The 14440-nt window shown below is 41.5% G+C and overlaps 1 protein-coding gene across 3 annotated transcripts in view; it reads right to left on the bottom strand.

The window, feature by feature from the left end:
• Positions 1-710: 710 nt before the first annotated feature.
• Positions 711-14440, bottom strand: part of NFIA (nuclear factor I A) — a 372067-nt gene continuing 358337 nt past the window's right edge. For all 3 annotated transcript variants that reach the window (XM_042951895.1, XM_042951898.1, XM_042951899.1), the window contains one exon: positions 711-4340. In XM_042951895.1, coding sequence (XP_042807829.1) covers positions 4323-4340 — 18 coding nt within the window. In that variant the 3' untranslated portion in view covers positions 711-4322. The remainder of the gene's footprint in view (positions 4341-14440) is intronic.

Raw genomic sequence — 14440 nt, 5'->3', positions numbered from 1 at the left:
TCTGGAAAGTCGGGGTTCCCTTACACTTGGGCTGTCAGAGAATGAAGGATGCAAGCTTGGGGAAGTGTACTTTCTTGTTGTCGTGGGCTTGCAGGGGTGGGGGCGGGGAGGAGCTGACACCAATAGAGGCCATGCCAGGATGTGAAGAAACAGAAAAGTTTGCCCGAACCTCAAAGCAAAGTGAAAGGCTCTGGGATGGATAGAGTGGCATTAGGGAGAGGGCCTCTGCCCGTGAATGATCAGAAAAGGAGCATTTTAGTGGCAGGGGATGGGCCAGGAAGAAAAAAAAAAAAGCATATAGAAAAATGATCAGATTTAGTGTTTGTGCCTCTGACTTCAGTTCCCAAAGAAAAAAACGTGGAGAGTGATTTGAGGGACTTCTCTTTGCCAATATTGTTAATGCCATTTGATGGGAGAGAAAAAATTCAAATGTGTCTCAGAATCAAGGGCGGGGCCTTTCCACTGGGCCAGCCCTCAGCCTGTCAGTCTACACACCCCAGGTAGCAAAGTCTTCCTCAAACATCTTCGCTTGGCTTTCATCTAAAAGGTAAACACTCAGCTTGTTGGTGTTTCTTTTTTCCTGCTTGATCACAACTGAACTAGTTTCCTGCTGCTTTCTGGACAATGAAACATGAACAAAAATGTAACTTAGTGTATTTAATACTTAACCCCTGTTCGTTATCACCCTAGACTGCCTCCTTAATGTTTTAAAGCCTTTAAAACATTTTTTTTTCCTGCAAATCTGTTCAGAGTTCCCTAATTTTAGCTTCATCAAACTGAATACAACAAAATACCTTCAAAAATACAGCATACCTGTAACGTCCATTTACAATGGTTTTTCAGTAGACCTATACTTCTCAAGCATAGGAATATGCTATACCATTGAGAGAAAAAAAAAATAACTGTATTTAAATACTTACAAAAAAAAAAAGGAAACAGGAAAGTTTTAAACTTAAATCCAGTTCCCGAGGGGGGGAGGAGGGCGGGGGGCGGGAAAGAAAGAAAAGCAATTCTATGAACGCTGCCTTTATAATGGACAATCAGAAATTTCACTAGGCTAATTTGACAGAAATGTTTCCTCATTTAAACAACATTACAAAAGTCCTGCATTATAAAATAGGGTAGAATAAATCAGTGTAATCAATAAAACTATACAACAATACAAATTACATATCTTCTGAGCGGGCAGTTTATCCTCTCTCTTTGCAGTCATGACTACAACATGCTCACTAGAAACAACTAAAACTGCCCAAACTATTGCTTAGTTTGTTTTGTTTTAAAAAAAGGGTGCAATTTTATTGTATATACAACCAATTTACTGGTAATACCTTGGCTTATAGCAAAGGTTCTGACAAAATGTTTGTCTAGGCTTTTTTTCCCTTCACTGTGAAGCACTGAAAGCTGCTATTTTTTTTCTTTTTTTTTTTTTTCTTTTTTCTTTTTTTTAGTGCACATATGTCATAAGAAAGTAATGCCCAGCTAAGTGCTATCGGGGAAGGCGAATTATGCTGGCTGGCTATAGGAAGTGACACCATATACTGACAACCACACCACACAAGAGCGTCAAACGACTATTCAACCACTTATCAGACACATATGAAAATCCAAAATGTTTTATTTTATTTTTTTTTCCTTAAATAGAGATAACCAGTAAACAATTTTCAGAACTTGGAAGTTTAAAAACGTGCATATAAAAATGGGCATTATATCCTTTTTATTGAATGTGGATTGACTGCGGTCTGCTAAGAAAAATGGGGTGTGGGAGCTGAAGAAAAAGGAAGTTGTCTTTTTTTTTTTTTTTAAGGCTTGCTTGTGAAAGGAACAGTTGTAAAAACAAAATTGCTTGAAGCAGGGTCAGCTTAGTGCTTCACAGTTTGACTGCTTCTCTAAGAGGAGCCCTTCCTGCGCACGTGCATTCAAAAATCACAAAAAAAGTACAAAGACAAACACCTAAAACACACTGCGTCAAGTGCAGCACCGACTTTGGTCAAATAAAAAAAATAAAAGAAAAATTAATAATCGCTAAGCTTTTCTACACGATATAAGCAGGTATTGCATATTTTCATATATCTGGGGGGAAAATAAAGGAAGACTCCAAATAAATTGTAAAATGCAGCAACATCCAAAATACTGATATTCTAAGCCATCTACAGATCTCAGAATAGCACTGCCACTGACCACAGAGGACAATAAAGACTACTCCTATCTGCGGAACAACTAACTTTCTATTTAGTTCTAGATGTTGAAACTGACGATGGCTGACATAAAAGTCACATTTACAAAAAGTGTCTCCAAATGCTTGACTAGGGAAAAACCCCTTTCAATAGAGGAGCATATGTGCAACAATTCCACAAATAATCGCTATCCAGGGCAAGGCACATTGATATGGAATTTTTGTTTTCGTGCAAATTAAGGAAAAAAAACAAAACAAAACAACATTGTTTCGGGGGAAAGATGAGGAGCAAAGTGTCTTCCCAAGAATTTCAGTTACTTGATTGTATAGGACAGTAGTAGAACCCTTCTGAAGGGCTGAAAAACATAGTTTAAAGGCAAGTGCCTAGAGTAGGGATTACAATATTGTGTCTTAATGCACTCTACTTTATCCTACATTAACTATATAAAAATTAGTTACTAACACTAGAACATGCAGAGACTTTCTCTGATCAGCAGGGCTTGCCAACCAGAACGTATATATATGTATAGTATAGGAAACCTTCTTGAAGTTGCATGGGAAGCAAAGGGGTGCTTCGCTGTCTGGTAGAAAAATCACTTGCACTTTTTTTTGTATGTTTTTTTGTTGTTTTCTTTGTGTGTGTGTTTGTGTGTGCGCGTGTGTGTGTGTGTGTGTGTGTGTGTGTGTGTGTTTACATAAGATACAGGACATTTGGGGGTGCAAACTTTTTTTTTTTTCCCTAACAGGTACCCTTGATCTGAATGGGCACCAGCATTTGTGTCAGTATTGGTTTTATCATCATCATCATTATTATTATTATTTTCCCATAGCCCAGTTCAGGGGCGCAAAGGTCTTTAAAAGTTCTGGACAATCTCTGGTACAATGAAGTGTCTGATAACTGATAAATCCTATGTTGCTGGATACATGTAAAAATTTTCAGAATTGGCATAATCCATTATAGTGACTTCTAGCTTATAAAATTAACAGATACCATGATTTCATTTTAGTTATGTGCTTTGATAACAGAAAATAATTAATTAGCATTTAATGTAGTTAACATATCGTGGTAAAAGCACCATTAGATTTGTTTTTTGTTTTTTTTTTTTTTAATTTTCCTTCAGTTTTTAAAGGGATACAAGTTTAACAATAAAAAACATAAAAAGCAAAAATAGCTCCCCTTTTTCTTGCAAGGCTGTTTTTTTACCCCAATAATTTAGAGTCCTGGGGTGGAAGGACTTGAAAAACAAAAATAGAATTTTCAACAATCTCTATCTTACAAAGATATTTAGCTATCCAATGAAATTGCACTTTACTCATTTCAAAATTCGATTGTTTTGATTGATTCCTGTCAGTTTCTGTCAAAACAGACCATCTTCCCCATTTCCACGTGAATTTGTGTGTCATTGTTGAAATTGTTGAAAAAATGTTTTTTTTTTTAAATGTAAGTGCAGCATTTCACAACTTTTAAAAAACTGAATAGTAGTAGTAGTTTGTCATTTCGGAATTGTTCTGCAACGTGAGTGGATTCACTGTCCTTGTGGGCCATGTTATATATTTAACTGCTGACTGCTGAACCAAAACCAAACTAAAAGAAAAAATAAAAAAGGAACATAACTGCATTTTCTTTCTCCAATATGTTACAGAAAAACATTGCCCTTTGACTGTCCCGTAAGTTATATATTGCAGATCTCAGCTACTACAAAAGATTTAGTTCTCCATGTGCCTCCCGATGACTCAAGGAGGCTCACACCTGTGTGGGTAAATTCATGAAATACTGTGAAACAGCCAGGCTCCGTAAGGAAAGTGTGTTACAACGGGAAGTCAGTGAGCAAGGGTAGACCTCCGCTAGCCACATCACCTAATGCTCACGCTACCACGGGAACACTCCACGTGTTACAAAGCCCAACCATTTCCAGCACCATATGAGAAAATTACAACAGTCCCTAAAGTATTTAAAAAAAAAATCCCAAAAGGTTATGGCCTTTGCTGTTTGACCATAATGCTCGCTGTTTCCATGTACAAGTTGATTTGATTCTCCCCTTCCACTGACAGTGAAGTTGTAACCGCGCTGGGTTGAGGATGCGTCCATGTTACAGAGTTGAGAAGGGGTCAGGTGGTCTGTCTGGTGGATGGTGGGACGCTGCGACTTTTATCCCAGGTACCAGGACTGGAAGACAAAAGGAAGAGAGTGATTAGGGGTACAATTTGGAAAGTAACGTATTTTAGAAGTTGCCCTTCCAACCAAGAAATTGGGATCTGTATCAGGAATGAAGGGGAGGAAGGGGGGCGGAATTTTCTGGGGAAGTAGAGGATTGACAAACAGTAGTAAATATTGAGTCACTGAAGCTGATCTTATTCCTCTGATGTTAAAACTCAATGTCGGGGCGCCTGGGTGGCTCAGTCGGTTAAGCGGCTGACTTCGGCTCAGGTCATGATCTCGCGGTCCGTGAGTTCGAGCCCCGCGTCGGGCTCTGTGCTGACAGCTCAGAGCCTGGAGCCTGTTTCAGATTCTGTGTCTCCCTCTCTCTCTGACCCTCGCCCGTTCATGCTCTGTCTCTCTCTGTCTCCAAAATAAATAAACGTTAAAAAAAAAAATTAAAAACAAAACAAAACTCAATGTCTTCATTGAGGTTTGCCAACATTCTGAATGTGTCTTAAAAATAAAGTATTTGTGTGTCATATATATATATATACATATATATATATATATGTATATATATATATATATATGTATATATATATGTATATATATGGCAGTCTACAGGAGGGCACGGAGCTCAATCACCTGGTCACTGAGTCTTCAGTGCCCAGCAGTGCCTGGAGTAGAAGGTTCTCAACAAAAAAGTGTTCAATGAATGGACAATGGGTGAGGGGAGAGGTTTCACGGGCTGATCAAGGTCTATTTTGATGATTTTCACATCTTTTTTTTTTTTTAATATTCCCTCTTTTTAGTTATTTACGTTTTATTTTAATCACCTGGTACTCATCATGACAGGTGCACTCCTTAATCCCCGTCACCTATTTCTTCCATTCCTACCCACCTCCCCTCTGGTAACTATCAGTTTATTCTCTAGTTCAGAGTCTGTTTCTGGGTTTGTCTCTTTCCCCCCCCCTTTGCTTGTTTGCTTTGTTTCTTAAATTCCACACACGAGTGAAATCATATAGTACTTGTCTCTCACTTATTTCACTTAGCATTATACTTTCTAGCTCCATCCATGTCATTGTAAATGGAAGATTTCATTCTTTTTTATGGCTGAATAGTATTTCAGTGTGTGTGTGTGTGTGTGTGTGTGTGTGTGTGTGTGTGTGCGTGCACACGCATATACACACATTCTTCATCCATTCATCAAGTGATGGACAGTTGGGCTGCTCCTATATTTTGGCTATTGTAAATAATGCTGCTATAAACATAGGGGCACATGTATCCCTTTGATGCAGAGTTTTTGTACATTTTGGGTAAATACCCAGTAGTGCGATAGCTGGATCCCAGGGTAGTTCTAGCACATCTCCTTTTCAATGAGATGTAGGCACTGAAGATGGTATTGTGACATTCTTTTAACAGGTACAGATGGTCAATAGTGATACAAAAATAAGTGGAGGTGAATTAGAAAAAGTGGCGTACCAAGAGTCCTGCGTATTTAGGCAAGTCACTGCACCTCTTTTATACCCCGTCTCCTTATATGTGCATGAGGTGGATTTTATGACACGAAATGCTTTCAGCTCACTATTTCTAAAATAATATTTTCAAAAATGACAGATAACAATCAAGTGATATCAAGACCGCACCCTATTAGCTGCCATGATGTCCAAATGACAAAAACGAGGCCACTGCATAGCCTGTGTTCATGCTTTTGCTCATTCAGCATTTATTTAGAGCCTTCCATATGCCTGCTGGGCCCTGTTACCAGTTACCTTTCCAAAAATCCTCAGGTGATGAGCTTTGGACAACAGTCTGGTGATACATCACTTTATATGCTGGAGTTTCTTTCTCTGTTGCCTACACAAAGTGACCAGTTATGGTCTAATATCAGAGTCAGTTTCTCAAGTGAAATAGAGAAGCACGTGGCTTTCGCCAACTTTTCTCTGGTGATACCCTGCCAAGTTCACCATATTCATCATCATTCACAGCAAAATCATCAACTTCCAGCAACAGTGAATGCCTGTGAAAATCACTGAGTTGGCACTCTCAGAAAGGGGGTACATTTGAGTTGATTCAGTCCAATGGAGGTTCATCGGTGCCCAGGAGATTCAATTAGGTGAATTAAGGACTCTGATACCAGGGATAAATGGCAAAGTGATAGCTACATGGAGGTGGGTATGAGATTTCCTGGTCACACAAGCTACCTTTGATTTCCAGAGGACTCGAAACACCTAAGCCTAAACCGTAAAACGACTCATCCTGGGTACTTTTCGATGTTCTTCTTTGACCACATGCTTTGAGGGAACACAATATAGCCTCTTGTGTCCCGAAAGGAAATCATCCTGGCAAATACACGGCCTAAATCCAACTGGACAAAAGGAAGAAGAGGGGGGAAGAGAAGAGAGGGCAGGCGAGCCCCCAAACCGTATTTTTAGTAGGTCTCTCCTAGTAGCTGATGGACTCACGCTGCAGCTGCATTCTCTCGTCAACAAAACAGTCTCAAAGTTTGGGTGCGTCAAATCACGCTTACAGATTTTCTGTTCTCACACTTTCTAAGTCAGTTGTGAAATCCCAGCCTTCTTCATTCTGACACTGCATAGTAGCTCTTGAAGCAAACATCGGGGACCCAGGGAGTCAGCAGGGGGAGCAGTTTTCCATACCACGGTTTCTGGACACAACCTCAGAGTGCTACAAAAATCTGCAATGCCTCTGCACTTCTCTTAAAAAGCAAAGCAAAAAAAAAAAAAAAAAAAAAAAGTTTCTTCACACATCTTACTATTCAGTGTGTGCCTTGCCGACAAGGTTACCCCAGAGCAGCTCTGTAATCCTTCACTGAAATAGGCTTTATTGATTGCTCTGGTCTATTGTTCTCTTTTCAAGTCCCCCAAGTTCAAGTTCATCCTGGTGTTACATCATGTCTGGTTGCTAAGAGCAACCAGACAGACCCAGACGTGACTATCATTAGCAAGAAACCCTCCGTTCTCCTCCCACCAACCTTCCAGTGGCTCTGACGTAGCAGGCCCACTGCAAACACATTGAAGTATTTATTCTGCCTAATTTATGACCTACACAGCAAGCAAGACCCCCACTCCAAAAACCAACACTGTTGTATATTTAATTAATCTGTCTTTCTCTGGCACTTGGGAAAGTTAGACAAAGGACTAATTATTGTGTTTCACTCTCCATACTTTTCTTTGGTGGGGGTGTGTGTGTGTGTGAATATTTGCATGGGAAAGAAAACTACAAGGCCTAGCATTGCCCCCCCCCCCCAACTTTTTCTTTTTGCCCTATTGACATTTCATGAAATACTTTAGCTGCTTAAGGGAATTAGAAAAAAAAAATGTGATGTGAATGTTACTCCTTCTGAGTTGGTATTCAGTAACACAAATCAACTCATGACATGTTTAAATTTAAATGCTAACCACACACTCTCAGAGTTACTTTAAAGGTTAGTTTTTAATCAATAGAAGTTGCTGACTCCGGGTTTTTGAGCTGCGCACTGCAGCTCTTGGGCTTTTGTCTAACGTTAGAGCTTTCAAACTTTTTTTTTTTTTCCTTGAGATGATTTTAGCAATGATTTTCAGACACAGAAGGCTATTGTGCTCTGACCAGCAACATGTCAATAGAGAAGCGAGTTGCCCTGTGGTGTGGTGTCAATATGACTCCTGAAGACATGGGTTGGGGGTCTTTAATAACCCGTGAAAAAAACTTAATTAACCCTTTCAGGCCCAAACCAAAACCTATTCTTAAACTTTTTCACTCCTGTAATTTGACCATTAGTACTTATTTCAACATCACACTAATCTTCATGACAATGAACCCAGCTACTTGACCAAGGCTTTCCCCAAATGGGAAGTCAATCCTTTAGGGGAGCCATACAGGGAATTTGTTTTTTGTTATTTTTTTGGTTTTTGAAGTTCTTTTTCGGCGGGGGGGGGGGGGGGGCGCGGAAATTAGGTCTTTTTGATTAAATCATTCCTTTGCAGAGATAGCAGATAAACAGTTATAATCATAATCAAAAAACGTATCCATTTCACTGAATTATTTTCTCATGATCTGTTTGTAACTGAGACATTCCTAATTCCTTTATGAGGAATGTTATAACTGCACATGTATAAGCCGCCTGATTTTTAGAAACTTCCATGAACTACTACTAACATCAAATGGACAAGACAGTGTGTGGAAAAGCCTGCTTTTCTCTTGTGATATTTTGTTAGCAAATCTATTATGCAAGCAGTGCCAGTTTCAAAATATCACTTGAAGAATGACTCTGCGCATTTTCTTCTTGGGTCGTACAAGCAAAATATAAAAAACAGTCTGAGGTTGTTAAATTGTTGGGGTTGGGTAGCAAAAAATCACCAGGAAAATGGTGCCACACTAAACAAAGTTCATTGATGGAGAGTCAAAAAATGGTCTTCAGATATGTACTGATGCAAGCTTATATTTTATATGGTTTCTGCCTTCATACTTTATATGCCCTTAATCTAACCTACTGTATCCAGATGGACTACAAAGGAATCTCTCTGTCCCTTATCTGCAGCGAGTTCCAATATTACAATACAATATAGGATGATGTTATCTTGATACATTTACATTAAGGAAGTAAACACAGAGCTTTGATCTATTTTTTCCTCAGGGACTTTCAGCTCTAGTTGTTTTGGAGGTCCGTAAATCCACAACTCCCACAGAGGCGCTAGTTAAGTAAAATTACCCTGCTACACTCACAATTTCTACAGTTTGGGATGTGCTGGGGGGTGGGGGGGCGAAATGGCGGGGGAGGGTAATTGTCCTCTCTCAGTGTTCAAGGTGAAACATCAAAAGAAACCTGCAGTCCAGGACCGGAGCTCAGCTTTCCTTTTCTCCAGTCAAATGAAGAAGTAATCTCATCAGGTTGGAAAGTGCTGACTAAGGATTTAATAAAGTGCCTGCAGATGTGGCGTCTCTAAGGTATTCAACTCATGTAATGCAAAACAGCTCCACGCTGAATGTGCTTATAAAATTTCATTTAACCATTGCAGCGCGAAAAAAAAAATTTTTTTTTTCAGCGTTCTCTAAGGAGTTTTATCACACTTCCCGCCCCTTAATTTACAGCTCCATGAAAGTTGGAATCCCATTCTGCTGGGATTCTGGAATACTCACAGTAGTCAGGTTTTATGAGCCATAAACAATATCTATCCGGCTGCATCCTAAACAGGAAGGCTGAAATAGCAGTTGGCACCCTCTGGCAGTGCCAGGCTCTCTCCTTCCTTATGCCCCACGGGGAGCAATTAGGAAACTCTTCCAAACTTTGGTCATGAGGTGGCCCGAGACATGGTTGAAGAAGACTCAACTCCTTAGTGAACGACAAACATTCTAATGTGAATAACAACTTTTTTTTAAAGGCCTTTTATAGACTCTTCTCACTAAGAGGGCAGGATGTATATCTTAACAACAAAAGGAAATACAAGTCTCTTTGAGATAGCTAATATTTTACTTTAACCAAAAAAAAAAAAAAACCAACAAAAAAAGGGAGGGTGCAGGGGGTGTGGATGGGGAGGGTGGAACAGACTGTGACGCAGCAGAATCTGTTTTTCAAATTAAAAAGTTAAACAAAAGGCCTCAAGGGCAAAGTTGAACGCTGCGGAAGGAGGCTGTTAATGTGGAATCCAGAACTGGGTGTGACGCCTCGTTTTCTTCTCCACACAAGGTGGGTTATTTAAGGACATTCACACACATAAAAAGGAGACATGCGGATACAGGGGGGCCTCTGTCCCCGCCCCGCGGGCAGGCCCGCCTGTTCATCAGCCCCAAAGAGGACGCTACCAACCAGGACCACATGAGTTGTGGTCACCATTTTGACTCTTCTCTTGAGGAAGTGCTGTATCTCTGCGGGGTCACACTCATCCAGTTAGTCATTTTTGGTTTCCTGCTCTTGTTTGGAGGAGCAAAAAGCCCAAGTTTAGCCCAAATGAGTTGCCCTCGGCAAATCAGCCAAAAGCCCGGTAGCTCCCCCGCCCCCTTTCAAGACAACAGAAATGGACCACCTTCTGAGTTTCTCACATCAGTAGACACCATTTTGGAGCACTTCTTCCCTCAATCCACAAGCACTAGGGGCCTAATGTGTGCTCGGTGCTATGTACACTAGGCTCTGGGGGGAGACTCCTCGAGACGTTGTGCAGAAAGAAGGCATGAATTGCAGCCTTCTATAGCTTTCATTGCTGTTCTCACAGTAGGATCTTTATCAACTTAATATCAACGGATGAGGCTGAGCATCCAATGTCCCAGGGACCCAGGATTGAGTCCTACTTTTTCCCTTAACTAGCTGTGGGATTTGAAGTAAGCTGGTCTCTGTCCTGGGGCCCCCAGAGGGTTGCCGTGAGGGCCATTCTGCATTACAGGAGAGGAAGTCAGATTTTCACACTGGTTTCTTCTGAAAAAGGTGCCATGCTGTACACAGGTGTCAGTTATTGGTATCGCCAGCCATGGGCTTTGATCCCTGCTGTCATTTTTCTTGTCTGATTTTGTTAATTAAAGAAAACCTGTTTTCAATAACGCTAAACCAAGACTTGTTTATTGTACAGGAAACTGTTAAAACATTAATGGGCCGTGATTGGCCCCACTTACCTTTGTGGCCTTATCTTTTCGCTGCTTGTACTCAACACTTGTGCTGTGTTAAACTTCTTCCAGATCCCCCAAAGCCAAATGCTTTCTCCCTGCTGGGCCTTGGCACGGGCTGTCCCCCTCTCCTTGGCTTGGCTAACACTTGCTAGCTCTTGCGTTCTCAGATTAGCATCCCTTCTTCCAAGGGGTCTTTCTCGAGGCCTTTCGTCCCGGGGTTTACCTCTGTCATAGTCACTGAGCTTTAATTACCTGTTTTCTCCCCAAGAAAATGGATACATTCTTGACTGCGGCATCCCCAGTGTCTTGCCCAGTGGCTGGCACAGAGTAGGCACTTACTAAATACTGTCAAGGAAAGAAGGAAGGAAGGAAGGAAGGAAGGAAGGAAGGAAGGAAGGAAGGAAGGAAGGGGCGAGCTATCTTAGAGGTTCTGGAAGCCTGGTATCAGTTACCCCAACAGGGCATTTAGATGGATGACTTCTAGCATGGCTGTGCCATATCCGTGCTCACATCACATGGCCATGCCTCCCCAAATGACAGGCGCTCTCCTGAGAGAGAGGAACAGGTCTCCACACGCCGCCCCAGGCATTTCTGACTAAAGAGCTGCTGCAGTGGGACCAACTGTGGCCAACTGCGTCAGTAGCATGTGCAATAGTTTTGTAACATGGACTGCTGCCTACTTACTACAAGCACAGAGGAGTTGTCCAAACCACCGCTCCCTGGAGAGTGACCGTGCTGCTCCCGGCCAAGACCTCTGTTTGGTTCAAACCTCAAGACGGGAAAACACTAATCTTTTTACCCAATGAGCCATCCGGCACCTCCAAACCTTGAGAGTACGTACACAATCCAGTTATTCCGACCGTTGTTCCAAAGTCTAAATCTTTCGCTGTATTCCAACTTGCCCTAGTGTTTGCCTCACCATCAAGTAATGTTTTTTGTTTTTGTTTTTGCCGCCCCCCCCCCCCCTTTACATTTTCATCTGAGGAATCTTTTACCTCACGAAACCAAAGACTTCTGAATTAACAACGGCACTCGGGCCCACTCACATTTGCTCTGCGGACTTCCTGGAGGGCTGGTCCGCATTGTGGTAGAGCTGGGGCCCTGGAGGCTGAGTTAGCAGAACCTCATCATTTAACTAGTACGCACCATTATGTACTAGTTAAATCATCTTAGGCGAGTTAGCATTCCCCAATCTTGGTTTTAGACTCCATGAAATGGAGATAACAACTTTATCAGTTTTTATGGGGATTAGATGAGCTAATGCCTGGACAGAGGCAAGCACAGAAAACCAGAACGCCAGGGTAACTGGATTCTCTAACTGTAGCATGTGGACAGGCCCGAAGGTCCACGTGAGATGCAAGGAGGACTGGTTCCCTTGGAAAGTCATGGCCCGACAAGGCGTTTTTCTCTCATTTAATGATATAATTTCTTAGTTAAAAGTAGCAGCTGCATCAGTTCCATTTCCCCAGTTGCAAGAGAAAGTTCTTGAGAAAATAAAAATCTGTCTTTAATTGCGGTATTAAAATCAGAACAGCGAAACCAACCACACAAAAGGAATTGGCTCAAGTTTATGAAAGGCATTTGGGCCCTTGCCTTGCAAGGCTCAACTGCACGCCTTGGAAGTTGGGGGTGAGCGGGGGAGAGGGGAGGCGGGGAGGGAGGGAGTAGTCAGGCAACCAAGTGGGACAGAAACAATCCTATTTTGGTTTTTGTTAGCGAACGGCATACTACATAGATCAGAGACTTCTTATAAAATACAAACCCCCACTGTACACAAAGCACAGGAAAATGTGAGGAAAAAAGGGAAAAACTAAAAGCAGCTTAGGGTGTGTTAACGCTGCTATTCTGTCAGCTTAAAGAGTATTTTATGCTTGATCAACAGCTCTTTTTTATTGTGCTTTTCTTTCATTCATTCAAGACATCAAAGCCGGGCACCACCAGTGTACCTGCCTTCTGGAGCCGCTTGTGAGGGGGTTCTAATGAAGCACGACTCTGGGAGCCGGAGACCCCCGTGGACACGGCAGTTCAAAGGGAATATTTCAACAATGATTACATTTTGTAAATCTTTTTATGAAAGAGACAGCTTATTTCCTGCTTTTTCATGAAAAATAGATTCTATCCATTAAAGTGAGCCCGCGCCACGGAAGCTGCTTGAGATCTGAGGTGCAGCGTGGAGATTAAGGGGACAACGACCCGATGAAATCGTCCAGAGTTCCTATCTGTTTGGCTGGGTTAGCACCGCCGGATTTTCTGGGTGGAGCCCAGACAGTGCCCGGATGGATGGCTCTGCCTCGGAAACGCAGTGACAAGGGCGCTTCGCGATTTATTTTCAGGAGGGCCTGGTGTTTACAGTTTGTTCTTTTCTCTTTTTTCTTTCCTTCCTTCCTTCCTTCCTTTCTTCCTTCCTTCCTTTTTCTCTTTTCTTCCTTCCTTCCTTCCTTCCTTCCTTCCTTCCTTCCTTCCTTCCTTCCTCTCTCTCTTTCTTTCTTTCTTTCTCCTTCCTTCCTTCCTTCCTTCATTCCTTCCTTCCTCTCTCTTTTTCTTTCTTTCTCCTTCCTTCCTTCCTCTCTCTTTCTTTCTTTCTCTTTTCTTCCTTCCTTCCTCTTTCTTTCTCTTTCTTTTTTTCTTTCTTTCTTTTTCTCTTTCCTTCCTTCCTTCCTTTCTTTCTCTTTCCTTCCTTCCTTCCTTCCTTCCTTTCTTCCTTCCTTCCATTCTTTCATTCTTTCTTTCTTTTTTTGAGTCTACGAAGTCCAACCCAAATATCAGAAAGCATTAAGGCAAGCCCTTTTACCGCACAGAGGAAAGATGAAAGATTTTAGTTACAGATTCATTAAACGTTGTGTTTTAATGCCCTGAAATGGGACAAACCCTTTTGCATGTGGGAAGTTTGCCATTAAAAAACTGGCTCTGGTTTGAAGATACAATACAGGCTTTATTATTGGCTAATGTCTGCCCCAAAGGCAAAAATAGAGAAGGCAAGCTACCCTTTCGTGATTTTTGATTTTCAGTTTTAAGATCATCTTTCCTCTAGTCTTTTTTTTTTTCCTTTTCTTTTCTTCTTCTTTTTTTTTTTTTTTTTGTTTTTTTTGTTTTTTGTTTTTTGGTGGCAGAGAGAGTTGAGTACAGTAGGGAAGGCAGAGAGAATATGATTTCCTAGGGAGCTATGAAATGAAAAAAATGTATGTTTTCTACACATCAGATTCCAACTTTAATTAAATGCCTGTTGTCTAACAAGCACAGACAGTCACACTTGGGGCTGGCCCAATGGTGGCCGGGGGAGGTAACCTTTCTTGTTTAAAAAGAGAGGCGTGGGAGTGGAGGTCAGAGCTCAGCAGAGCGTGGCCACATTGTAATAATCATTCCACCCAGTGCTTCTCTGCTCCTGCTCTTCCCCCAGAGCGGAAAAGACCTTCCCAAACACCGCTCAGGTTCACAGCGCATCTATCATGTAGATTTGGTGTTGGGATTGTGCAGGTAGAGAAAGTCTGGAAAGGGGAAAAATAACATTAAAGCGAAAAGTAGTCCAGTTA

This window comes from Panthera leo, chromosome C1 (genome assembly GCF_018350215.1).
Source record: "Panthera leo isolate Ple1 chromosome C1, P.leo_Ple1_pat1.1, whole genome shotgun sequence".
Taxonomy (NCBI): domain Eukaryota; kingdom Metazoa; phylum Chordata; class Mammalia; order Carnivora; family Felidae; genus Panthera; species Panthera leo.
This window is presented reverse-complemented; position numbering and strand designations above follow the sequence as displayed.